This window comes from Pararge aegeria, chromosome 12 (assembly GCF_905163445.1).
Source record: "Pararge aegeria chromosome 12, ilParAegt1.1, whole genome shotgun sequence".
NCBI classification, from domain to species: Eukaryota; Metazoa; Arthropoda; class Insecta; order Lepidoptera; family Nymphalidae; genus Pararge; species Pararge aegeria.
Genome location: NC_053191.1, coordinates 11,709,294 through 11,735,189, shown reverse-complemented (window position 1 = coordinate 11,735,189; position 25,896 = coordinate 11,709,294). Strand labels below are relative to the sequence as shown.

General features: G+C 35.2%; 1 protein-coding gene across 7 annotated transcripts in view; it reads left to right on the top strand.

Moving 5' to 3' along the window:
* LOC120628168 (homeobox protein cut) overlaps positions 1-25,896 on the top strand; it is a 193,036-nt gene that overhangs the window by 164,921 nt on the left and 2,219 nt on the right. For 2 of the 7 annotated variants that reach the window (XM_039896399.1, XM_039896402.1), the window contains exons 5-10: positions 5,001-5,090; positions 5,245-5,375; positions 5,845-6,357; positions 24,232-24,425; positions 24,633-24,778; positions 24,918-25,819. In XM_039896399.1, the coding sequence (XP_039752333.1) occupies positions 5,001-5,090; positions 5,245-5,375; positions 5,845-6,357; positions 24,232-24,425; positions 24,633-24,778; positions 24,918-25,819 (1,976 nt within the window). The remainder of the gene's footprint in view (positions 1-5,000; positions 5,091-5,244; positions 5,376-5,844; positions 6,358-24,231; positions 24,426-24,632; positions 24,779-24,917; positions 25,820-25,896) is intronic. The other 5 variants (XM_039896400.1, XM_039896404.1, XM_039896401.1 and 2 more) reach the window with 5 other exon arrangements.

Sequence of the window (25,896 nt, the reverse complement as noted above, 5' to 3'; positions counted from 1 at the left end):
AATTTTAGTTCAGTATTTATTAATCAATTTATAATGTACCTAGGTATTATTTTACCTATTAGGAATACAATAATGGATACCCTTTTGGCAAGTATAGTAAAGGGTCAATTTAAAGTTATGATTATTAATCAGTTAATGTGACCTTTTGGTTTGAATTTCTTAAACGTCTTCGTTACAGTAAAATACACGTTTGAAATTAGAATGTGACTTTACCGAAAATCAAAGTTTAGAATAGCTTTGCTATTATGTACAGTCCGCTTTTACAGGTTAGGTCATTGAATCTTTCTGGTATATCGACCGAGCGCAGCGAAGTCTTTGAGTTTCCTAGGTAAAATTGCATTCTGTAATACATGCTACGAATTTTAGGAACCCAGTTACTGCAATCTCACGGATATATAGGATCTCTATGGCCCAAAGGTGATAACTAAATATTAGGAGGAATTTTTTTGGACAGTTGTAAAGTTGGTACATATCTAAACACTTATAACGCGAGGCCTTAGTTTGAGGCGGACCGCGAGTAGGTTTCACTGTGTCGAATTGTGTAATGAACCCTAAAAACTTCAATATTCACACTAGCAAACAGAGATGGGTGGGTAATTAAATCAAATACTCTCCCGTGCGGGGTACCTACTTGTTCTCGTAAAATATTCAGTGTTTTGCCTTAAACTGAAGGGTTATAAAACTAGGTTGTTTTTAAAGTTTAACCATCAAGGATTGGCTTATGGTGTTTGAGTGGAACGTGGCAAAGCATTTGTAAGTAACGCGTAATTAAAGAACATTCCTAGGAATAAATTAACCTTTCACCAATCGATTTTCACTGGACAACTATACCCTAATACTAAAACATAAATTGCCTATAATTCTTGTCAAAAGATGTCGTTATTTTGGTATGTATTATTATTATTGTTCGTTTTTGGTATGGATTTAAGATTTAAAAAAAAGAACTTATATTTTTTTCCATCTGTCAAGTGACAGTTCAGACACATTTAACTAAAGGTGATTGGAGCACTGTATACGTGGCTTGTGGTTTCGAAACATGGTCGCTAACTATGGGCCTATTAAGACAGGTAGGTAGGTACTCAATGGACAAGTACATGTATTTTACTGAACCCAGCCAGAACTACTGAACGATTATACCGAGACTTGAATAGCACGTAGGCTTCTTTTTATCCCGGAAAAATTACAGTTCCCGTGGGATAAGCTACCTATTTGTTTTTTTTCACCGAGCAAGAGATTGACATACACATCCAAAATTTCCACGTAAACGAAGTAACGGACAACAACTAGTATATTATAACCATCCTCAAACATTTATATCGTCCAATAAATAACCGAACCTAATACACTATGGAACGTTATGTCTAGGCACCAAAGTAAAACTCAAAATGTTTATCTGTAGGTCAATGTTTAAGTTATTCAATTGATAAGAAATTCTAAAACTTCCTCTACACGGGCGGCTAGTCCTCGTAAAATATTCAGTGTTACACGCCTTAACTGAAGGCGTTCGAGACAAAGATGCTTTTAAGCTTCCGTATGGAATAGAGAAAGGAATGCAGTAGTTGTTTGATATAAACAAAATGGCATACATTAATAATGTTATAATATGTAATAATGCATCGTTATAATTAATGTAAAAATATGTAATAATGCATGACATTATTTATGTTTGCCTTTTTTATTATTTACTTAAAAACTAAAAAGCGAAGGCTGCAATTAAGACGTAAAAAATGATTTTATGCTTTATAATCGAATCGGGGAAAATATGCAATGGTTATTTAAGTAGTCTTACAGCTTGGAATCCTATGCTGGTCATAGATTAGAGGGACGACCATTATGGGTTTTTATTATGATGATACTCTTATAACTATTAAATCCTTTACAAATTGTAACAGCATATTCATAGTTAATTTGACGTTTTAACCTTCGTTCTTCTAGAAACCCAGAAAATTATTTTAGCAATTAGGCTGGCTGCCTATACTGAACAACAATAAGAAACAAATAATATGTTATGTAACAGCTTCTCTACACCTCCCCTCGTCTTAAATGTTGTTGAAACTAAACCAACATGGCGGCCACTCTCGCAACATATAATCGTGTCACGGGCTCGCTAAAACCTATAGTTAAAGTTTAAAAGATTCAACCAAATTGATAACTTAGCTGATCTTAAATTAAATCCTATCTCGGTGCAGCGTTTTAGTTATAAGCTAATTTTCGCCAGCAACTTTAAAACATTTGTCGTCATACAAACTTTCTTTAAGGTAGGTAGAGCATTAATTAATCTATTATATACAGTAGTTTTTGTCTCTTGATAGATTCCGGCATAGTTCTTATAATTGATAGTTTATAAATGGTATTGCTACATTATTATAAACAATTCAAAAAATTAATCATAATTTTTTTACTTATATCATATTCGAAAATATTTATTTCTTTTTCTAATATGAAATACGTTCTTTTCTATATAACTCACATATTTATAGAATAAACCTATAGATTTTGTACAAAACAGCACTTAGCTGTATTAAGCTATTTTTTTTTAATCATAAATAGAATTTAATAAAAAAATCTTTGATTTTTCTTTAGCTATAAGCTTCCTTTTTGGAACCTACCATTTCGGCTTAAGAAAGCTTAAGAACAGGAATACAAAAGTGTATTCCTGTTCTTTAAAACGTTTCTTTCTAATAACGGTTAGAAATAGATACGAGAACGCTGTTAAATATTTAATTCATATTAATATTAGGTATCGCAGAAATGTAATCTGTCGCTTCTGTTGAAGTCGATTTAAATACAATATCGTTTACATATCTATCAACTAAAAACCCAACTTAAATAATACAATTTATTTAATAATATCATAGCTAAATGAAATTTCCTTAATATAAGAATATTAATTCAAAATATTTAATTAAAACCACGAATATAATAATAGGTAGCAACATAAATTGCTTATGCATATGAGCAAAATCCGTTCATAAGTGGAAGCTATCAAATCTGGTCGACCAACTACGAAATTCCCTCCATAAGAAAACAACTACACTTAAGCTATGAATTGAAACAATTAGCTATTCACGTTCGAATCACCTGGGGACTCGATACACCGTTTACTATTTGAGTGCCTTGAACACACGACCGAATCTGATCGTCACACCACCCCACGCCCCGCCAATGTAGGTTGTAGACTACTAAATTTAGCCCCATTGTCCCGATCAAAGGCTTAATTGGTGATATATTAAATTGTAATTAAGGTACAACCCTATTGTTGTAGGTGTGAAAATCTGGTGCTTGAGGCAAGCGGATTTGTTGACAGATTTGTCGCACGATCGGTTCGATTTGTTACTGCAAAACGTAGAGATTTCAGGTACCTGCTAATTCTTAGGAACGAAATTTATGAATCGATGATTTCGTCTCCTTTTTTCATTATACTAATAATAATTACTTTGATAAGCCCTTATAAAAAATAAATTCAAAAGATATTTCAAGCATCAAGCAATTTTCGACATAAAATTAATTTCATGCCTCGAAAATAAAGTAAGTAGGTACCTAATAGAAGTTCCATTATAATTTAAATCAGACCTTAATAAAAATATTTTCTAGTTGATATAGGCAGGTATCTAATGTACTCGTATATGATAGCTTAAAGTGATTTTTGGGACTTCAAACTAAATTTGCTACCAGATGATTAAAGTTTTTGGCCACACCCTCACTTTTCTTGAACGTCCGAAGGTAGGCTGGTAGAAAATGCTTTAGCATTAAGTCCGTCTTTGTAAACCTTTTTTTTCGTTGTGCAATAAAAGGAATACCTAAATATTAAATAAAAGTAGAAGAAGAAGAAGACTTCGTCGTAGACTTCGGGAACTAGAATTGGAATCCAGCTACTCTTGACAGTCTAATATGCTAACTACTTAATCAAAGAGGCAGTTAAGTCCTGCAAATACATACAATTATAAATTAAAACTTCCGTATGGTTTGTGTAAGTTTCGCAATACCTACCTACTCAAAAGGTAGTATATAACTAACACAATGAAATCAACAAAGACGTACAGCCAAGCCAAGATTATGGGTTTATTAAAACTACCATATCCTTAACAGGCAATTCCGCGAACATCTTATAATGCATCCTCATTTACCAGCAGGTGAAATTGCTGACAAGGACTAACTTTAAAAATTTAAAAAAATAACCCTACGCAGCATTAATTTTAATAAGTGTTTGTATATTATACTTTAATCCATAAGATACCATACCATACCATAAAGCGATACGTGGTTTCAGCTAATAAGATATAAAATTTTAAATAAAATACAAATGTACGATAAAACAACTTAAATAAAGTATGTACCGATAACATAATAAGGGTACGGTCATTCCGATACCTTAATAAATTGAGCAGGCATTGATTACCGCGCAAGGTGAATTAATTAAGTATTTTAATTAATAGGATATCCCGGAGTCCTTATTGGCAATCCTTTCATAAATTTATTGAGACGCCACCCTTTGAAGGCCCTATTGGGTAGGTTTGCCAAATATGCTGTTTACCTAAGACATATCCCAGATTTCTAGTCTCCTATGTAAAGTCTTAGAAATTAAAATTGTTTTCTTACTTATACTGCAAATCTATTATCATGCAAATACAAAATCAGTACTAGTTTTTAACACACATATTTTCTTTTGTGTTTGTATTTTACACCGTGGATTACGATGGAATTAAGGGTAATCTGGATCTTTTTAAAATCTTATTGGTGTAATCTACACTGTGCGTTCGAATACACTGTGTGATTTTAGTCCTGTTTTTCAATATGTTAATATGGCTACCTTAAAATGAGCAGATAAGAGTACGCCTGATAACTAATACAAATTTGACCTCGACATTTTGTGAATATCTTATTTGAACGTGGATTCATAAAATTAAGTAAAAGTTTAATGGGTCCGCGTGATTCTATATTTTTGCGTACTTCTAGATCCTATGGAACGTGATATAACAACCGTGTTCTCCTTGTTACAGCATGCTCCGATTCTCGGAGCTGGGCCCAACTGAGAGGCCTCACTCACATTCTCATTCACACCCCAAAGACATATTCGGATCGCAGAATCAGTAAGATATTTTTTTTAAATACTACCCTTTTACCTCTTGTTAAAGGGTTAAAATCCGTATTCAGACACAGGCGCGTGTTGGTGGTGAAACAAAACATAAACATTAGTGTAAAATTACAATTTCTAGGATTAATTATAGTTTTGCTTTGTTCCAGTTTACTCCGGTCTATGGAAATGGGTCCAAATGAGCGAGTAGAACGCAAAGAAGCACTGCGTTCCCCCGCAACGTCGGCACATCGCGACAGCTCGAATGAACGCGAGCGAAGCGCGGAGAGGCGAGATATCGGTAAGTACTACCGACTACGAAAACTGACCTTCTTCACTAATCTCACTTAATACTATCAAAAAAATCGTCAAGTATTACACGCCACGTCCATCCTACTCGAGCTTATTGCGCAATTTGTAATGGCATAGTCCAGTTGTAATGGCAATAAATGAAGCCATAAGCTCCAGTTGGGAAGGGTGTGACTCCAGTCAACCGCGCGCTCGACTTGTAGCTAGTCCGCATCATTCCGTGTCCGTCTGACGATTACGCCGCGGAGTACGAGGAATCCAAGTTCCCACCATCTCCTCGCTCAATTCGGCTCACGAACGCGCGTAATCGCACCGCTGTAGGCCGCTGAATAAATATGCGAACTTCAAACATGCCGACTGCGAATTCGTACGTGAATGCCGCTTACGGGCGTGCGTGAACCCCACCCCCCGTGCCCCTCCATCCCTCCTCGTGTTCCCGCGTAACCGTGCTCTCATCGCAGGTGGCGAGGAGTGGCCGAGCACGCCACCTCCGCTCAACAACAACACGACGCACCACAACAACAACGGGCCCGTACCGCTGCCGCTCCCTCCACCGAGCCCCTTTCGCTTCGAGGAGCACCGACCCTACAGGTTCGCGGACGACATGGGTCCTCTGCCACCCGGCGCACTGGTTGGCCGCCTTGGCGACTCCCTCATTCCCAAGGGCGACCCGATGGAAGCACGGTTGCAAGAGATGCTCAGATACAACATGGACAAATACGCCAATTCCAACCTCGATACCTTGCACATAAGCCGACGAGTCCGAGAGCTACTATCTGTGCACAACATCGGTCAGAGATTGTTTGCGAAGTATGTCCTGGGTCTGTCCCAGGGAACCGTGTCGGAGCTGCTATCGAAGCCGAAGCCGTGGGACAAGTTAACCGAGAAGGGGCGAGACTCGTACAGAAAGATGCACGCATGGGCGTGTGACGAGGCTGCGATCATGCTACTGAAGTCACTGATTCCTAAAAAAGGTATCTATATAAAACACGTTCCTTTACACATGAGTTACTACCAATAAATAATCTTCTTCTAATCACTTCTGCCATATAAGTAAGTAATTTATACGCACTCTTTCACTCATTAGATATTGTTGTTGGTTTCAAGAAAAATATCGTTGACTGATTAATCTAGTAAAAACAGCACAGCATGATGCGTATCGGACGATTAAAAATCATTGCCATAATCGTTTTTGTGCCATAAATCAGGTAATCAGAGAAGTATTATTGGTGGCAGCTCATTCCGCATGTTTTGATACCGGAATGTTCCGTTCCATCAATTTCTCCCCCCGAGTCAATCTTCCGAACGGTTTGCCACGTTATCCGTTATCAGCGCTTGTCAAATAGCCCATCAATCATGAGAACAATCCAACGGTAGCTGTTTAACGTGACCCGGAGCGTTTACCGCCGAAACAAAAGATATACTTTTGGTCAAAACTTTGGTACAATTGAGTTAGAGTCCTTAAACTTTAGGTACTGTTTTATTGTGGCGATCATTTCGGCCTTATTTTCATCAACGACAGCGAGAAAAAATCTTAATTTTACTGCCGTGTTATCATTAGTATGTATGTATTCATGGAGTTACCATGGCAAACTCGAAAGAATTTATGTCAGATAAAAAATTTAAATCTAACAAGAAAACTGAATTCGAAAAATTTATTTAGGAAATTTATCCGACCTTCGTTCTTTCGATTTTTGCGTAAGTAGGTCAACACATTATAATCGTGACAACTTCGCTTTCCGCACTTTTTTGTTTGACACATGTTATTTTTTTTTGTTCCTCTCCTTGTCCTTGAATTTCCCACCACCTTACCTTCCCGTGCGGAAACTAGCTTCAGAAGACCAAGTCTCCCCTCCCTTGCTACAAAAAGGGGGGTGGGTGGTAAGGGGACATGGTCAACTCCCGCCCGTACCGCGACTTCGATTTATAGTTTTAATACGTGTCGCCTTTGTTAATGCCGCCCGCCATTTTGTTTTAGTTTTTAAGTTTTGAACGACGAACAGTCGTTTTTTTATTTACTTATTTTAAGGTCTTATTATTTTTTTGTATGTAAAATAACACTCTACCAAATATGTTTTAACGTAACAGATCTCGCTTTTCTTATAATGGAAAATGAAAAATGTCTGATTAATACGTACGTACGTTTAATACACTCGTCATCTGCTTCCCAAAAAAAAAGATAGAGGAATCGCAAAAAAGTGGTTGATATGACAATGCAGATCGCTCGTTCAAACGGACAAAAGTGTGGGTAGACAATGAAAAGGAACTGTCCACACCTCACCCGGCTCTCATAAAGGAAATGTTGCCATTACGTGTCGTCTAAGCATTAGTTTTCACAGAAATCATTTCTGCCGAATATGAACAAAAATATACCTAGGTATCCAAAAAAAGAAGTTAAAAATAATTTTTGCTTTATCTACACAGGAAATTTTTTGTTGCACTGAGCCTAGCTGTGACATAAGCGTTGCGTTAATCTGCCAAATCGCGTTGTTTTGTCGTTTAATGACAGATTAACGTTAACGTTAGTTTGACGTTTATTTACTAAAAAACTTAGGTAGGTAAGACACTTAAGATACTGATCGCGCAGCTATGAAACCATTTTTAATAAAAATATAAGGAAAAAAATGTGTGTGTAATAGTGTACACACATAATAAGTGAAACTTCTTTATGACATCCTTTTCTTTTAATTTCATTATTACAATAATTGATGTTTACTAGATTAACACTCGTATTCATTAGTTCTGTTAAATTATTTAAATTCACTGATGTAAATATCATATAATCATAAACTGAGGTTAACCTGAAATAACTTTAAAAAACAAAAATACCTCCCAGGTGTTGAATGTATTAGAATTAAATATCGCGCGTAACGGATAATCTGACTTAGAAATGAAGATGGCGCGTAACAGAAAACGTTACATTGCTATAAAATTTCTCCCATAAGTTGCTAAGACTTTCAAAAAATTAGGTATGTAGCAGTAAAAGACACCTAAAAAAACCAAACCAGAAAGCAACTTTAAAACAAGGAGGCACTTACTCTGTAAATTTGTCTCCTATCGTTTCCTCTATAAATAATCAAATAATTGATGAATAAATTCACTTGTGTGTGTGTCATATATTACTTTCTAACGTTGCGTGCCCAGTTAACTCTATTTACGCGGCCAACTTTGCTATATCAGAGCTTCCGTCCGAAGTGTACATATTTATTTTAATCTTACTTAACCTCAATTAAATTGTTTTTTTAAAATTTATTATACTTTATTACGAGCAGCTAACTTGACCTCGGATCGAGAAGTTCTAAATTGAAAGCTCCTCACTTTTTTTTGTAACATCATACGCACGTAAATAATATAGCAGTTCACGTCAAAAAATTCGGAAGATTTAATGTCTATAGTTTAACCAGAGCCGTAATGCAGTGTACACACTGTGACAATACAGCGATGTATAAAAGACAATGGCGTGCATTATTACCCTTTGAATTTGCACGGGTAGATAGATAATTGGGAATGAACTTTTTCCTTTTGACTACCTTTCTTCTGTTGAATTTACAGATTATTAATGATTTTTAGCTTTCGACTTTAATTAGCGAGGTTTTATCCACACCTTGGAAAATAGAGCTTTACGTTACCTAAGCTTCTTTATGTAAATTTGGAATCCAATTCTGGTTATCTGTGCCATTTCCTTAGTTACTTTTTTACTTTATATTTCTTTGTTAAAAATAATTATTAATAACAACATAGAATCGTCTTTGTAGGTCTTCATTTTCAATAACTATTATAAGATTTCATTTTAATGTTTTCGTTAAGAACCACTTTGCCCATATATTTATGGATCCATGTGTCTGGATATATTTTTACACCAAGCACCAGTACAAAAATTACCAATATCTCAGTAGATAATGTTTCATTCTCTCCAAATATTTTCATCCTATCCTTATAAATATATAAGACACTTTTTAAATAAATTTTAAATAATTTTCCTTCAGCGGGTAATGAATATCTGTAGGGTTACTGCCATAAATATTATCAACTAGAAGTCCTTATTTCTGAAACAAACTGCATGTTTTAGGCAAAGTATAATAGAAGTTCGAATTAACTCTATCAGTATGCGATACCATTCTCGATTCCCCGTTCGCGAGAACTTAAGGAACTAAACTTAAACTTAAGGAAAAGTCCTTACCTAATGTAGGTTATTAAGGTATCTACTTTTAACTTTCAGATACGAGGTTTATTTGACCGTGTGTTTAACACGGTCAAATAAATTGGTCCGAGTTAAAGGGAAAGTACTGGGAAGAACAAACTGACACACGAAACAATATACGTTATGACATACTGCGTTTCCACTTCCCACGTAACTATTATGGCTTGTCCAGTAATCAGTATACAGATTATTGCAAAACAAGAATAACAAACGATACATTGACTGAATAATAGATAGGTATACCGTTTTGCCTCCGATCGTTCTTTTTGCCGTTCGTATCAGGATTAAAAAAAGCTTGAACCATGAACTATTTAATACTAACTACTTAATAGTCAAACATAATGTAACTTCTGTACCATTTTAAATACTCTAAAGTATTCTATATTCAATAACCTTTATATTTTCCTTTATTTGGTAGGGGATGATCTAGAAAACAAATCGCGTTAAGCGAGTCAAGCGGTTTGATTTGTTTTTTATAATACGTACCACACAGAACTGGAACCACACAGCACAGGCGTGCCCAGTGGGGACGGGGGAGGTCAGATCACAATTTAAAAAAAAGTATCCGCATTAGAATGGAATAAGTATAAAAATGATTTATAGGACAAATAGATCTGAGCTATTTACGTTAGCTACTAGGGTAACATAATTACGTATCAATAGCGTCTCATTACTGCGTGCTGTGGCCAACATGTGATTTTCCGGCATTTTCACAAGTGGCCGGTTCCCACGTGTCCGGCGTTGTTGTATAACGCCATTGTTGTTTGCTCCCACGGCGTTTATGGTGACTGCGATGGTGCGTGTAACCATGTTTCAGGTATATACCTACCTGCCTAATGCCTGCACCTTTTTATATTTGTACCAAGCCATTATATGGATTGATGTTTTAAGTAAAAAACTGTTCATCAATCTGGGGTTTTAGGCACGTTTTGTACAACACTGAGGTGGGTATATATTGTATTTAATATAATATATTTGATAAAATATATATAATATATTTGATAACAATATATTTAATTGAATTACATATACTTATTGCGGGTATAAATTCCGCCAGTTCTGCGGTAAACTGTAATCTTTATTAAAAAAATATGGCTTATTGAAGAGCAATATCACATCTCTCATGTAAACGTTTAGGAAGATATAAATATTAGAACACAGGTAATGAATCCAGTTTCAATGGCGTGCATTAGTTTCTGACCTAGGTAGAGACTATGCTAAATGATATAACTAAAAAAGGCTACAGCGATGAATATGTGTCATAAAAATTATCTAAAGTAGGCAACACTTTTAATATGCAAATATATTTCTAAACGGTAAGTTATTGTTTCCCATTATGCTACGCATAGTAAACACATCATTCTATTCAATTGAACAATTCCGAGAACATGGTGTTACAAAACACTGTTTATTGATTATCGGTAATTGATACCCATTCATTGATTATTTTATACGATACAAGAAACGTTAGCCTGTAACAAAACGCGTACATAAATTATACATCGATCAAATATCCATTCAGCCGTGACAAACAGTTTAATTATTGGAAAAAATCTATACACCACGCGTAAATTGCATAGTTATTTCATACGTAAATTACTTGCCGCCCATAAACATGTAATGGACAGGATAAAAAACCTTTATTAATTAGTGCGAAAGGGGGAAAGTAACGTGCAGTATAAGGAGGCTATTAACTTTTTTAAAGTAAAGGTTGTTTAAATAGTCAAGACGGTGAAAGTAGTAATATAATTTGCAAAAGGTGCACTTAACTATTCTTAATGCTTCATTATCTATGCGCTTTTAGTGTTATCTGTAGACAGATTAAAAATTAAAATATATAATTCCGTCCATTTTTGGAGCTTAATCTAATAAAGACTAGTTTTTTTTTGTAAAATGGTTAATTTAGTATGTGCAGCTACTATTAATTACTAAGTACAAATTACCATGTTAATTCTATAATCTTGTTATAATTGGTAGTATGACACTGTAACACTTGAAATTAATCATAATCATTCATATCTACCAGACAATAATTATTGATAAAGACACATATGCGAAAATATATACTATTCACTACCAAACATTTGAAATTAACTATTTTTATTTTTAAAAAAACCTAGGATACAAAATGGCTTATTTATGTCCTTATTCCGTTGCTGCATTCTTTTCATTTATTTTTATTATTTGAAAAAGGTCATCATTTTAATTAATTTAGTTTGAATTTGGTGAATCATTGTGTTAAGCACTCTCTAGGTCTAAGTCACGGGATGTCAATGCATTCGGCTGTATCCTTGGCATTTTAAAGTGTCAATTTCTTGCGTATTTGTCCATTATTATTGTGTAAAAAGTAGGAATAAAACATGTACTGTTATACAGTTCTGTCTTTTGACATTTATAAAAATTACCATCGAACAATTCGCGTGCGAACCTGTCCGAGTAATGTGTTGTTGTCTTTGAAAAAGAAATTGCAATTCGAAATTCAAAAGTCAACTTCTTTCTAATTAATGGTCGATAGCAATGTAGCCAGCTCGCTTCCGTTGTTAATTTTAAATTTTAATCCGATATCTATCGTGTCTACGTTCAATATCCCAGCGTAGAGCGAATAAATCGGTTACCTATCAACGTATATCAAGCAATGAACACTGCCAGTTAGCAATATTGACTTTTTTATCAGCACATAAAAGTCGTATTTATTATTCAGTTAATCCTTCGGTCCAATTAAGAATAGTTATAGTTGTTATAATTGTTGTTCTTATTGCCAACAATACGCTTGAGTGATAGCGTTCTGACATGTTTATTTTAACTTTTTTTCCTCTCCCTTTAAAAAGTGAAAAATCAACCATATTGCGCATTGCTCGAGTTCGATTCAGCAATAAATCCACGTCACTGATAAATTACTAATATAAGACGACGGTTCTAAATACGTTCGGAATAAAAACTTTTATATTTTTAAAACTACCACGCGTGAAACGAAGCGCCCGAGTTTGTAAAAAGAAAGCTTAGTTTAATTTAAGTTTTTTTTTTAAATTCAAATTTGTTTTGTTTTCTATACGATAAAAAACTGTATAGTAATTTTGGTGATCTGTTTTATACGATAAAAAAACAGCATTTACATCTGTATTCACCAAAATTACTATACAGATTCTCAGTGTATGCGAAAGCATATTATTGGTTCCACCAATCTGATAATGAAAGATTATGTATTTTCTAACACTCTAATCTAGTAAGAAATAACTGCAAGTAACTTTGAATAAAGTTATAAGATCAAAAAAGTAGAGTCTCTTATTCTGTTAAGATATAACAGAATAAGAGACAATACGACATACAAAACAAAATTTACGTAGATACCTAATATGCAATAGAACATAAAAAGTTAAATAATATCCTCCACCTATCAGCCGTCGAAAAGCCATCGAGCACAACATTTGGATAAAGTTCGGCACTCCAAAGCGGTTGGGGTGTAGCGTGAAAATCTATTTTCAATGGCCACTATCGGCCGGCGCAGGGCACCAAAGCTTTACCCAAGTTAACCGTCGCGTAGTTAACCGTCGTAGCTCCTATACTCTACTGTCTAAACTCCCCTAGTGTTCTTAGCTAAGCGCTAAGCAAATTTTAATATTCAATTGGGCTTTTGTCCATTATTAAATTGCTGGAAAATTGCGTTTAATGAAACGTAAGGTTTCTGAACGAAGAAACTATCGGAGGGATTGAATAAGTTAGTTTTAGATTTGAATATGACATGGTGTAGAATTATGAGGAATACTGTTGATTCAGTGTCAGTACGATACTATTGCAAAGTTACTTCTTTATTTAACTGTTAATTATTAAATTAAAAGAAAAAATTGGTTGCCTGTAAAGTCGGTATACGGGCGAAAGTTTTACGTGACAACGACTTTGAGTGGTAAAATAATTTTAATGTGAATATTCATTCGTATAGTAGGAAGAAGGATGAAATAATAGTAACAATTTAAAACATTTATTTATACAAAGAATTATATTTAAAACATTAATTTATACAAAGAATCTCGCACTGAATTTCATATTAACAAAATTTTATTTTTACCTTTACACATACATACGTATTTATATACAAATATACATACAATAACTTGCAATACATTTGCGTACAATGAAACAGCGTTTACTACAAAGGGACGCGTGCCTTTCACTTTTTATGTCTGTCTCTCTCGCTCTTAAGCGGGCGCGTGCCTCTCACTCGCTCTCATTGTGAGCGCATAACGTGAGCGGAGCGTAACGCAGTTTCTTGAAGTGTCACCCTTCAAACCAATTTATAAGACGTTGTCACGTCAAAAATATTAAAAGTAGAAGTTAAAAAATAACAACTAAATAAAAAAAACACTGGAGCTTGTTATAATCTGTGCTCTAAAAATTACAGGACCATTTGAAAATAAAACAATCCTATTTCAAATGTCCAGTTGAAAGTTCGAGACGGCACTAACTGAAAGGCATTAAGCTCGATGCGTCCGAGTGTGTTCACTTCGCGATACATTTGCAAGTTGCCAACTTTGCTGTTAAACGTTTCTGACAGCAACAGTTTCTGAACGTGTGCCGATAATCCCACCATTGAGTAGACAAAGAGCATAATTACACTACATAATATCTTATTTAACGGAAATATAATTTAGAAACTCACCAAAGATTTCAAAAATAGAAGTTCAAAAGAATTTTGCTATTTTATTAACTTGATGATTTTTTTACATTTTACTAACTTTTATGTTAAATTTGATTTACCTATGTACATCTGCACTATTTAACAATTTGTTGCTAGACTTTTTTTATTGTGTTGATAAGCTTTTCAAAATATGCACTTGACTTTATGAATAAGTATGGAGTAACCTAACAATTATTTCTTAAACTATTCTCGTTTTAAATCAAAACTCAAATACCCTTCTATATATAATAGGTCGGAACTTGGGAAGTGCAAACAATATATATCGTAAATCACAAAGTTCCAAACAAACAACAAATTTTCACCCACGAGTGATGATATAATTATTACTCGATCAACTGTATTGGGAGTTAAAGTCAAAACAATAACATAGCATCATATTTTGATAATTTAGATATTTATATGCAAATAAGTAAAAAATCATTGTACCTAATACAACATTCTTCTGATCTGAAAGATGAACTTAAAAAGCTCACGGGTTGTTTGAGTACGCCATCTATTAGTAAGCGGATACATTAAATCTTATAGCAATGTATATGTATTAGATTTGTTTACAATTAAATGTACAAACAAATCTATGTACTCATAAATGACCGCATCTTATAAAGGGGACAATTATGAAATTACGATGACTGAGGCAGACGTTTAATTTACGGCGCAATTATTACTGGTAGGTACCTACCTGCTTATAACAAAAGACATTTCTCGCAAAAACTCCTCCGGCACGGCAGCCACTTAGAAAGCGCCTTTGAAAAACTAAATAGCCGCTTAAAGAGCGTTTATACTGAAATAACGCAAAAAGTCTAAAACAAAAAGTCCGGGTATGCGATGAACAATGTACGCGTAACGCCATCTGTTGTCGAGTGGCGGCAAGTGCGTAGGGTCAAGAAATTATTTTGCCAAGAATGCTTGCCGGCCCGCGGCCGCTTTGATGGCTTCCGACGAAGCAATCAGACCTCTTTACGGGCATATTTATGATTATAATACCGTGTCTCGGTATACACTTTATGATGTTATACCTAACCGACTGTCCGGGATAATAGCGGCAAAGTGCCTAATTGTTACGCGTAAATGTTTGCAAGCGAGATAGAATTCGGCAACGTATGGTCTTTCCTAATTCCTATTACTTGTTTAACTTAGCTGAACGGTATTTAGTGATTGTATTTTTCCTAAGGTTTCTAAGCACTAGGTAAGCTCTGCTAATATGGCCGTGGATATTTATGAATTTAAACAACTGGAATTTGTAGGAAATGCATTTAATAACAATCAATTTGCCAAATGAAAAATAAACAAATTAAATCAAATGAACTAATATTTATTATTTCTGACTATCACCTCACACCCTCGGACTTAAAAAGTTTGTTATTTGCATAAAGATGTTCACTTTATAATTTGAAATAAAAAAAAACGTTTCCAAAACATCTAGGGGATAAAGAATAAAAAGGTTGCAAGGTACGGAAGAATATCTTGAAATATATTGATTTTTCAAGGTATTCTTCCGTACCTTTTATACCTAATTATAAGAAACTTCTGGCATGTAAGTTTACTTATAGGATAGGTATTTCGAGCTTAACTTCCCGGGTAAACAATAATTTCATAAAACTGGCAATATTAACACCACTTTACGGTGAATCACCAGAGTCATCATGGCAACCCAGAAGCTATCAAGATAAAAGGACGAGGGATTATAAATAGATGCGTTTAACGAATATATTGCGCTAGTCGAGATGGCTTGATTGTGATAATTTAGTGCAATCTTATTTTAGTCCCACTAATTGTGCTGAGGACGCAGTGATACGGAATTTTGGCATCGGATATGAATGAACCTATATGTGTCATAGGCACGTAGGTATGTACAATTTAAACAAAACAATAGATATTTACTATTATTTTCTTTAAATCTTATTACTTTATTCCAATTCTAGCAATATAATAGCGATTCGCGATGTCCATAATGCCAATGATTGTCATATGTATGTATGTATAAACGAATAAATGATAGAACAAGAGTTAATTCACATTATTGTATAAAGAGGTATCAAATTTCACCAAACAAATTAACAATCTAAGCCCCCTATTTATTTGACGAACCTAAAAGCAAAACGACCCAAATATAGAAGCAAAAGCTCTTAGTTCAATAACATTATATTGGCAACACAAGTTGTGCCTTCAATATCTAACGTTCTTTTAATGAAGATGTTAAATTTGGCGACACAAAAACATAAATTCCTTTTCAGGAACAGTAAAAAAAACCTGTGCCCTTATTCGCTAGGACATAGACAACCTCAATCCTGTTAAGGACTAAGTTCAGATGCTCCTACCTATTTAACTAAAGTCTATACAGTTATTATTTTACTGTTAGTAAGTATACGAAAATATTATAGGTATATTTTTGTAATTGTTTATGACTTTGTCTTGGATGTGATCTCAGCATTAAATGCGGTTTCCAATAAAGCTCTTCAGCATATTAAGGGCACATTACTCGTCGTGCGTCGACCGGCAATTATTTTATAAGCGGTAACCGCACTATCGTAAACACTTCCCCGCCCACGCACTGTTTCGATTCCACAAAAGCGATCATTTAAAACGAATCCCAAAATTCGGTGTGAACAAAACAGCTATTATTATTGCGGGGTAAATCATTCCAAAAGGTTGATTTATTTGTAGTTCACGCAGCAAGAGTTATTGTTACCGCATATACTTGGCAGGCACCTTTTTACCCAACATAATGGAACCGACAAATAAATGGCAATACACATATTCAACTATCGAAAATGTTTAAATGCTTGATAATAACGTCTACTTTAATCCTTATACATCATTGGAACCAACACTATAAACAAATAAGTGTGACATGTTAGCGATAAATTAATGACACGCCTATCTTGAGGAGCATATATTTCACAGATCTGTCGCAGAAGATGGGCTGTTTAACTTGTCAGTTTGGCGCGATTTGTGAGCCGCCATTTTACATCTTTACCCTGGCTCGGATAATTAGTAGGAATTAATGTGTGAGCTATGAATGACTTGTTATAACGTATTTAGGGTCAAACGAAAAACTTAAGACAGTTAGATTACTCATATCGGAAACACGACAGCCTGTTTACTCAATGGAAATTCTGAATGCTAACCATCCGAGAAGAGGTAAAAGTCAACAAATCATTTTTAATTGTCAAGAATCAAGATATAATCTATAATTTCCCGCCTCATTGTCTTGACATTCTATAAAAACTATATTTGTAATCTATGGTCATAACCGGTGGTCTATGGATAATATATGTTGACGAGGTTTAATTACTCGGATAAGAATAAAGAAAGGCAGTTACTCTGTGCACACGGTAGCGCGTTAAGCCTCGCGTGCTTTACCGCAATCAATCGCCATAACAATCAATAAACAACCGTGAAAATCAATACAAGCAATAACCGCATGACAAACATTTCCATTCTATTTTACACAAATCGCAAGAAATTTTAGTCCGAACAATTTTAGTAAAACACAGCGTGTAATTTTTTAAATTGCACACAAACCATTCGCTTTACTTTTTGATTTATTCATAGCAACCGATAGACGTCCACTCCGGTCATAGCTCTATATTCCACGTCATAGTGCCGCCTGTGTCTATGGCTTCCTGCGAATTGATGTCGTATGTCCTCTTAGCTAGGGGTCTACCAACGCCGCGTTTACCGGTGTGGGGTTGCCATTCCAGCACATCGTTATAATGGGGTACATCAATTCTCTAAGCTATGTGCCTCCTCTTTTACCACTTCGACTTCACAACTCGTTGCTTTGATCCTTTGCGGATCTCCTGCTTTGATAAGCAATTTATTTATTTAAAAGGGCACTAACGGAACTACTACAAAAAATGAATACTACATACAAGCTAAATAAATTAATGTGATATGATGCAGAACCACTTAGTTGGTACCTCAACATGCTATATAGATATTATAAGTTATAACTACCTTTGAATAAAAACAACAAACATAGTTTTTCATAAATAAAAAGTACCTTCTGAGATATACTTAGTATAGGTCTCTCCATTGCCCACTGAGTGATGTTACGACGGGCACAGTTAAGGCACACAATTAATGTATTAAAATGTGTAACTTTACGTTTAATGCAAAATCAAGATGAAAGTGCTTGGGCGTTAATAATGCCTAAAATTCTCTAAAATCAATTATACCCACAAAGGATGGTGCAGACGATCAGGTGCGACTAACTGCATTACGTACGTCCGCTGTTGACGGGAATCCGTTTATTTCGTTAAAAAACTTTACTATCGTTAAAAGTTATGTACAACCCTCGAGGAACGATACTAGGGTGGAAAATCGCGGCTGAAAGTTTAAGCTTTTTGAAACATATTTTAGTCGCTTTTGGAAAATTATAAAAAAAATGTTTGGAACTAAACCTTTCACATAGAAAAAAAAGTGAACATAGTTTTCAGTTCTTTTAACATCAGAAACCTTCTAACTTTTATCAAACAATGTCCATTAATATTTAGTTTTACCGTTTGGAACTGAAAAACTAAGGTTTTATATAAAGAAAAGAACCATAAGGGCTTCTCCCTTAACTTTGGGAAAACTTAAAAATTCATTTAGTTCACTCCCTCAATTGATAAGAATTTACCAATTTAGGAAGTCCAACTCATTGAGGGAGGCGACAATTTTACATCATCGCCAGAATGTCCTCAACCAGGAGGCGATGAAATCCACTCACTCGTACAAAATTCGGATCTCATTCATATATGGAGGAAAGTCTAGAGAGAGAAATATAGTCTTCAAAAAGTAATAAATCTTCATCATATCACCATCTGCATCCTCTTTTATCGTGTCGTTATATTTCTATTTTATCGACCTAAGCAATTCCACAGGTTTCTTTGTTCGTAAGCCCTAGTAAAGTGCAGACCATTCTCGACGTAGCGCGCAAAATTGATTATCGAATCTAGTTAACAAACTACAGGCGTCCGCACGACGAATGCTCTTAACGTTTTTGCCTACTCTGGGGAATTTGACGTACCTACAGCGTAACAACTCCCATAGACAATAATTTATTTTTACCTTCACTTTTATTTATTTGACTTTTCATCTTACTTTTTGAATTATTTTAATATAATATATGGCTTATTCACGAATATACGTATAATAATCATCTAAACTACTTACTTTTTTTATTTAATTTGCTATATTATGAATTATTTGTTGTTAATAAACATTTAATACTACATAGTTTATTGTCAACTTATCTCTATATATATCATCATATCTATCATCATATCTATCAGCGTTAGTAGAACTAGATGCACTGTTTTAATTGAAGCAACTTTACACTGTCGGTTAAAACTGTGGGGGCGATCGTTTGGCCTCTCTAGAATCAATCGTGGTCGCTGCCCCCGCTGATTGCCATCTAGCACGCGATACTGATCAGCCCCCGCTCCCTACGCACGCACTGCAAACCGAACACACTCCGGACAAAAGAAATTCTTGACGTAACCTACTCTAATAACTCATGGGAAAGGCCGCAGGAAAGAAATGCGATATTGACAGGAATCCAACGGTCTTTACAATTAATGAGCCTCGCCTGTCTTTTATATGTAACTTTCGAAAAACATGTGATCGAATTCATTGAAGTAGAAAAACGTTTAGCCTTGCAACTAGCCAGGCTAACTGTACCTCGTTATTTAAAATATCACATTTATACATTTACTCCATTACTTGAAGCCAATTTTAAGTATAGACTTCTTTTATGCAAAAATTTCTTGCACCGTATTAACAATTCAAATGAGGGCATTTTTTTTCGTTAGCCGCAACACTTTCGAGCGGCCCTGACGTCCGCCTTCACGGACGACTCTAATGCAAATGAGCATCGATTCGCTCTGTGACGTCTAGCGCACACTCTCACCCCTTTCTTTCTCCAACTACCCACCTTGATTTACAATCCCGGATACGCATTCCCCATTCGCCACGGACGGATATATGCCATGAAGAAATTAGCAGTATATTTTTTCACTGTCGCAGTGACACGATAATTTAGGGCGCCTTTACTTTCCAAAGCCTTTGAATATTCATACAACATTAGCAATCAATAACCGCTACAAAGGTATAGTTTTAGCGTGCACGCACGCGATACGTTGTCGCATAAACAAATAATTTCTATGCTTTTTTATTACGACGTAATAAAGTTAAAGGTGTAAGGATATTAAAAGAAAACTTAGCGATAATATTTTATTTATTGCTCCAAATATGTACTTAAAGAATTAAAATAGAAAAAAAAATACTCAGACTTGCAAGTTTACAGTATTTAATCCACAGAAGCTCATCAAAAAATGGGCTATGTTTGAACTTGTACGAAAAGCCAAAGCCATCACACATTCTATAAATATATTTGATCGAATACAATAAAAGAGTCTTCCGTGACCGGATGGTATTAATTGTAAACTCCTTTTTTTACTCTTAATATCCATCAAAAATGCACATCGTAATGACCACTATAAAGAAATGATAGTATCGTTTTACAGTTTATGGCCCTCGGCGAGATACGAAATGAAAGTAAATCGATAGAACCATCTCGACCATTTTGTAGACACGCACAAAATGGCGCGACAGTAAGTTGATATCACAAAAGAAGCGCAATTTTTGACGATATTCCGAGGCACGTCTCGGTAATTGTCCTCGAGCCGTATTCAGAATAACAAAATGTCTACTAGAAGATCAAAGGCAATAATAGACGTGTGTTGAAATTTATCGATGGCCCCTGTATCGAGTGAATTTGAAATAAACTAATTGGGTATCACCATAAGACCGTTTGAGGTTTGGAGCACGATCAAAATTTAAATATCCGATCATGGTATATTGATACAACTGTTAAGTTAAACGGCGACAAAGTAATCGCGTGACTATGACTCAATACTCAGTTGGGAACTTGCTAGGACAATCTTGATTAACCTATTATTATTTGGAATGATAGTGCACAAGACACGGAAATATATCTACCGATTCGTAATCGGACACAATACGATGACGTACATACAATCATTTTTCATTATTCCATGTACATAACATTAATGATTGATTCTAACAAAAAACCGTGTTGTAATCGTAAAATTTCAACGGTAGGCACACAATGAAGAAGTGATGTACCAAGCGATCTTAAATAATAACAAAATCGTGACCTTTTTTGATATTTAGCGGTTAATTAAAATAATAGAGACATTGCAACAACAAGTTACACCGAAGACAAGCCGCTGGCCATAAAATAAATATACAAATCACACATCAAACTCGGCAAATGCGAATAACATTGAGCCTTGTCATTTTAGAGCCCATTTGTGTCGAAATTTTCCATGGCAAAGTGCTTATAACGTGCGTGATTCTGGGACAATAGGGTAATGTAGACAAATTATTTAAAAAGAAAGTAGTTGAACGGGAACTTACGACAATCACTTGTTATACTTTAACTGTGTTAAAAATCAGCTTTATTTCGGAACAGTTGTATTTTCTGCGGAACGTGTCAATGTGAATTTTCCGAGAAATATAATAATAAACTTTACAAAAAGTAAACATTAAAACTAATTATGTACTGGATAGGTGCTTCAGCTGAAAAGCCTGCTTTAATCGGTTTTTTTTTTAGTTTTCTTTGACCGATTGGGGTCAATTTCCAGAGGGATTATCCAACTACGCTAGACTTATTATAACGAACAAATGTTTGCACTCTCTATTCCCTTACTCTCTCATTAATTATATCAGCATATTTAACCTTATAAAATTTATTTTCATTCTTGAGTGTATCGATACTTTTAGAAATGTAAAGGCGGCAGTTGTAGCAAACGCTCGACCGCGTCTGATGCTAGATAAAATAAAAAGTAATACATACAACATATGGTAGTTAAAATTAAATATTGACGCAATATGACCCAATCTCATATGATCATATCTTCATAGCATTAACGACACTTGAGACAGTTAATTTCCTAAAAGTATTCGAAGTATAAAAATTGAATGCCCAATTAAGCGGTCATTATAAAATAAACTAGGCAATTATGAATTCAGACCACGTATGTAGAGTTATTGTCAAACAGTTATGACTTGAAAACCGTGAACATTATGGTCATGTAGATGTTAATCTGAACGACGTGCCCGCCATCTTGGTAAATATATTTGTATCACGTTCTTAGTCATAAGTCGTTAACTCTGAATGGTGATTTCACAAAAAAAGCGAGTTTATATATTTAAAAAAAAAAGTCAAAGTCTATAGAAGGACATGATTATGTCGCTTGCATACTTAACGAATCGAAGTGGCACGTGAGAAAAAATGGCTACGGTATTGCGAATACAAAGGTTGCGTCAAATGTTGCAAGGAAAATCTGCATAGCATTACGCATAACATGAAAGCTGCACCTACGTGATCGTTATTCCTATACTTAACAATATCAATTTATTAAATACCTTAATATTACCCTTACAATATTTGGTATGTTTGTTTTGTTGTGAGTTATAACTGAGAAAACATCTCTTATTTCCTTATCTAAAGATCAACCTTGATTGAGTTGAAACGAAGAAATAGACAAATTTTAAAAACTCTATAAGACAATTATTGTTAAACTCTATAATACAAAACTAAAAAGCAATGCATCTAGAGTATTTAACAGAAACATTGGCGTTGAAAAGACTTTTTATTTCCATCAGGTAAGAAGTGTTAAGAGTGGAACCAAATTGACCGTTTTACGTCCCAATAAAAACAATCTGCTCTCAACAAAAAAAACATTGCAACGCATTGTGCTGTTTATAACCAATTAATCAAGAAGCATTTTCCCTTGCACCGTCGTATCTAAAATAAACAAAATTACCCCCGACGAATCGTTGAACATATTGTCGGTTTTAAAATAAAATTTAAGAATGCAATTAAGTCTTTGTGATCTGAAAATTAATACGATACATCTTGAAAGGCCCTCTTTTCAGAGTCATTAAGACACCGCAGCGTAAATAACACTACCAAAACACTGGAAAAGTATGTCGACAGATGTCGTGTGTCAAAGCTTGCTTTAGAAAATAAAGCAAAAACAAATTACGGTCTCGATGTTTTCACCATAACCGGCATTCTCACGAACATCGCCAGTGTCGACTGGTGTAGTTAGCCGTCCGTAATAAGCTTCAATCATTTGACTTTCAATGGTCTATTATACACGAGAAAACAGACGCATAATTTGCATCGCGTTTTATAATAGCCATGCATACTTTCATGTCAATCCGTGATTTTTAATTAATTTCTATATAGACTGAAAACAAGGAATGTAGAATAATATTTGTTTAATTGTGTTCACATCAAGAAAATATTTAGTCTTCAGGTATATACTTAACTCTATTTCAGACTATCCCATATATATCTAATAGTTAGACGTGAACGCACTACTGCAGTAATTTAATTGCACGTCTTAATTAGACTAATGCAACCATAAATCAACATCTAAATAGTGTTTCATTGTAAAATCAGAGACAATATGTTGACAGGATGAATGACCACAACATGGCCGCCGGCCGGTGGTTTTCGCTCGAATCTTCTGTTGTTTATAGTTGCGCAGGCGCCATTTTAGGATTACTGGCTTAGGCGACGAGTGGCCGGCCCCATTCAACGATTACGTTTAATGCGCCATCCGTTGCACTTCAGCTTTAATGACCTACCTAATTTCAATTGTACCAAATATAACTTCTTTATTTATTGCTTGGCAAGCGCGTTTGTGCGGCACAATTTAACCGCAATTAAAATTGTGCGTGATGATGAAGTTAAAATATGCCTACCGAATGTATTATAATTAACAGCAAAGAGCTAGAAACTAATGATGACATGCAATTTTATGACTTTATTTTTTTTTAACTCTTGTTTTTTACTTATGTTTGATAGCATATTACATAATACTTACCAATAATTTGAATCATGTAATAATCAACCGTTATCTTTTCCAGTTGGGATGAAAGATGGTAGTGCGGGGACAGGCTTTGGAAGATCTGAGGGAGAGGGTGACGAACGGCTTGCGCATATGCTCGAGGCTTCCCACTTGATGAAGACACCCACTGGTCAGCCCAACAATGATGACTCTAGGAGCAATGAAGACTCCAGCTCACCTAGAACACAATGCCCTTCGCCATTTTCAAATAAGGTTAAATTCTTCATAGTACATATATTTAATTCTATTCTATTTTTTCTCTGGTCTATCCATCACGGATTTAAAACTGTTATACACGGATGGATCAATTTCATTCAGATCAGTGCATTTGCCATGCGCAAAATTCTATAAAGAATATATGTATAACATTAGCGTAGAAATATTACATTCAAAAATATACAAAATAAAATTGTGTTACAGGACTCAAGTCAAAATAGAAGATTGAAGAAATACGAGAACGATGACATTCCTCAAGAAAAAGTGGTGCGCATATATCAGGAGGAACTGGCCAAAATCATGACTAGAAGAGTAGATGATATGCGTCACAGTCGCGATGGCTTTCCTGGGTATGTTTTTCTTTAACTTGTTAAAGTTAAATTATTAAATAATTTAGTTAAATGTATCCGACTTTTTATATCTAAAAATTACAAAACAAATAAATACCATCATTGAAACGAGAGCAGCCAGTCTAAAACTAACATGTAGCATGTATCCTCCTTTTTTCAGCGGCGGAATGCCTCCGCATATGGAGAGGCCACCTGAAGACATCCGTATGGCGCTCGAAGCTTATCATCGGGAACTAGCCAAAATTCAACCCGGTGGCAACATTCCAAATCTCCATAACCTGCCAGGAATGCCACCATTCCCTAATCTTCTTGCGCTGCAGCAGCAAGCGATGCAAGCGCAAAACCAGCACATGAATGGGTCTGGAGCGGTCCAAGATCTCTCCCTTCCCAAAGAGAAGAATACCAAAATTAATGGAATGACTGATAGTGATAAGGATAGGCCTATGGACGCTGAGGAGGCTATAAGGCACGCAGGCAGTGCCTTCTCCTTAGTGAGACCGAAACTAGAACCCGGGCAGCAGTCAACCGGATCGTCAGCATCCAGCCCACTCGGTAACGCAATTCTTCCACCCGCAATCACTCCAAATGACGACTTCAGTAGTTCAGCCGCAGCAAGCCCCTTGCAAAGAATGGCTTCAATAACAAATAGTTTAATTTCGCAACCACCCAATCCACCACACCATTCGACGCCACAGAGATCGATGAAAGCGGTACTTCCACCAATCACTCAGCAACAATTCGATCTCTTTAATAATTTAAATACGGAAGATATTGTCAAAAGAGTAAAGGAAGCTTTAAGCCAGTACTCTATCAGCCAAAGATTGTTCGGTGAATCAGTACTCGGGTTATCACAGGGTTCCGTGAGCGATTTACTCGCCCGACCGAAGCCGTGGCATATGCTCACTCAAAAGGGAAGGGAACCTTTCATCAGAATGAAGATGTTCCTAGAGGATGACAATGCTGTTCACAAACTGGTTGCATCACAGTACAAAATTGCGCCTGAAAAGCTAATGAGAACCGGGAACTACAGCGGAGTACCTCGTAAGTTGGTTTAGTAAATTATTATTTCATAAAATGGAAAACATCCATTTTATAACAAATGCTTTAATTATTTATTC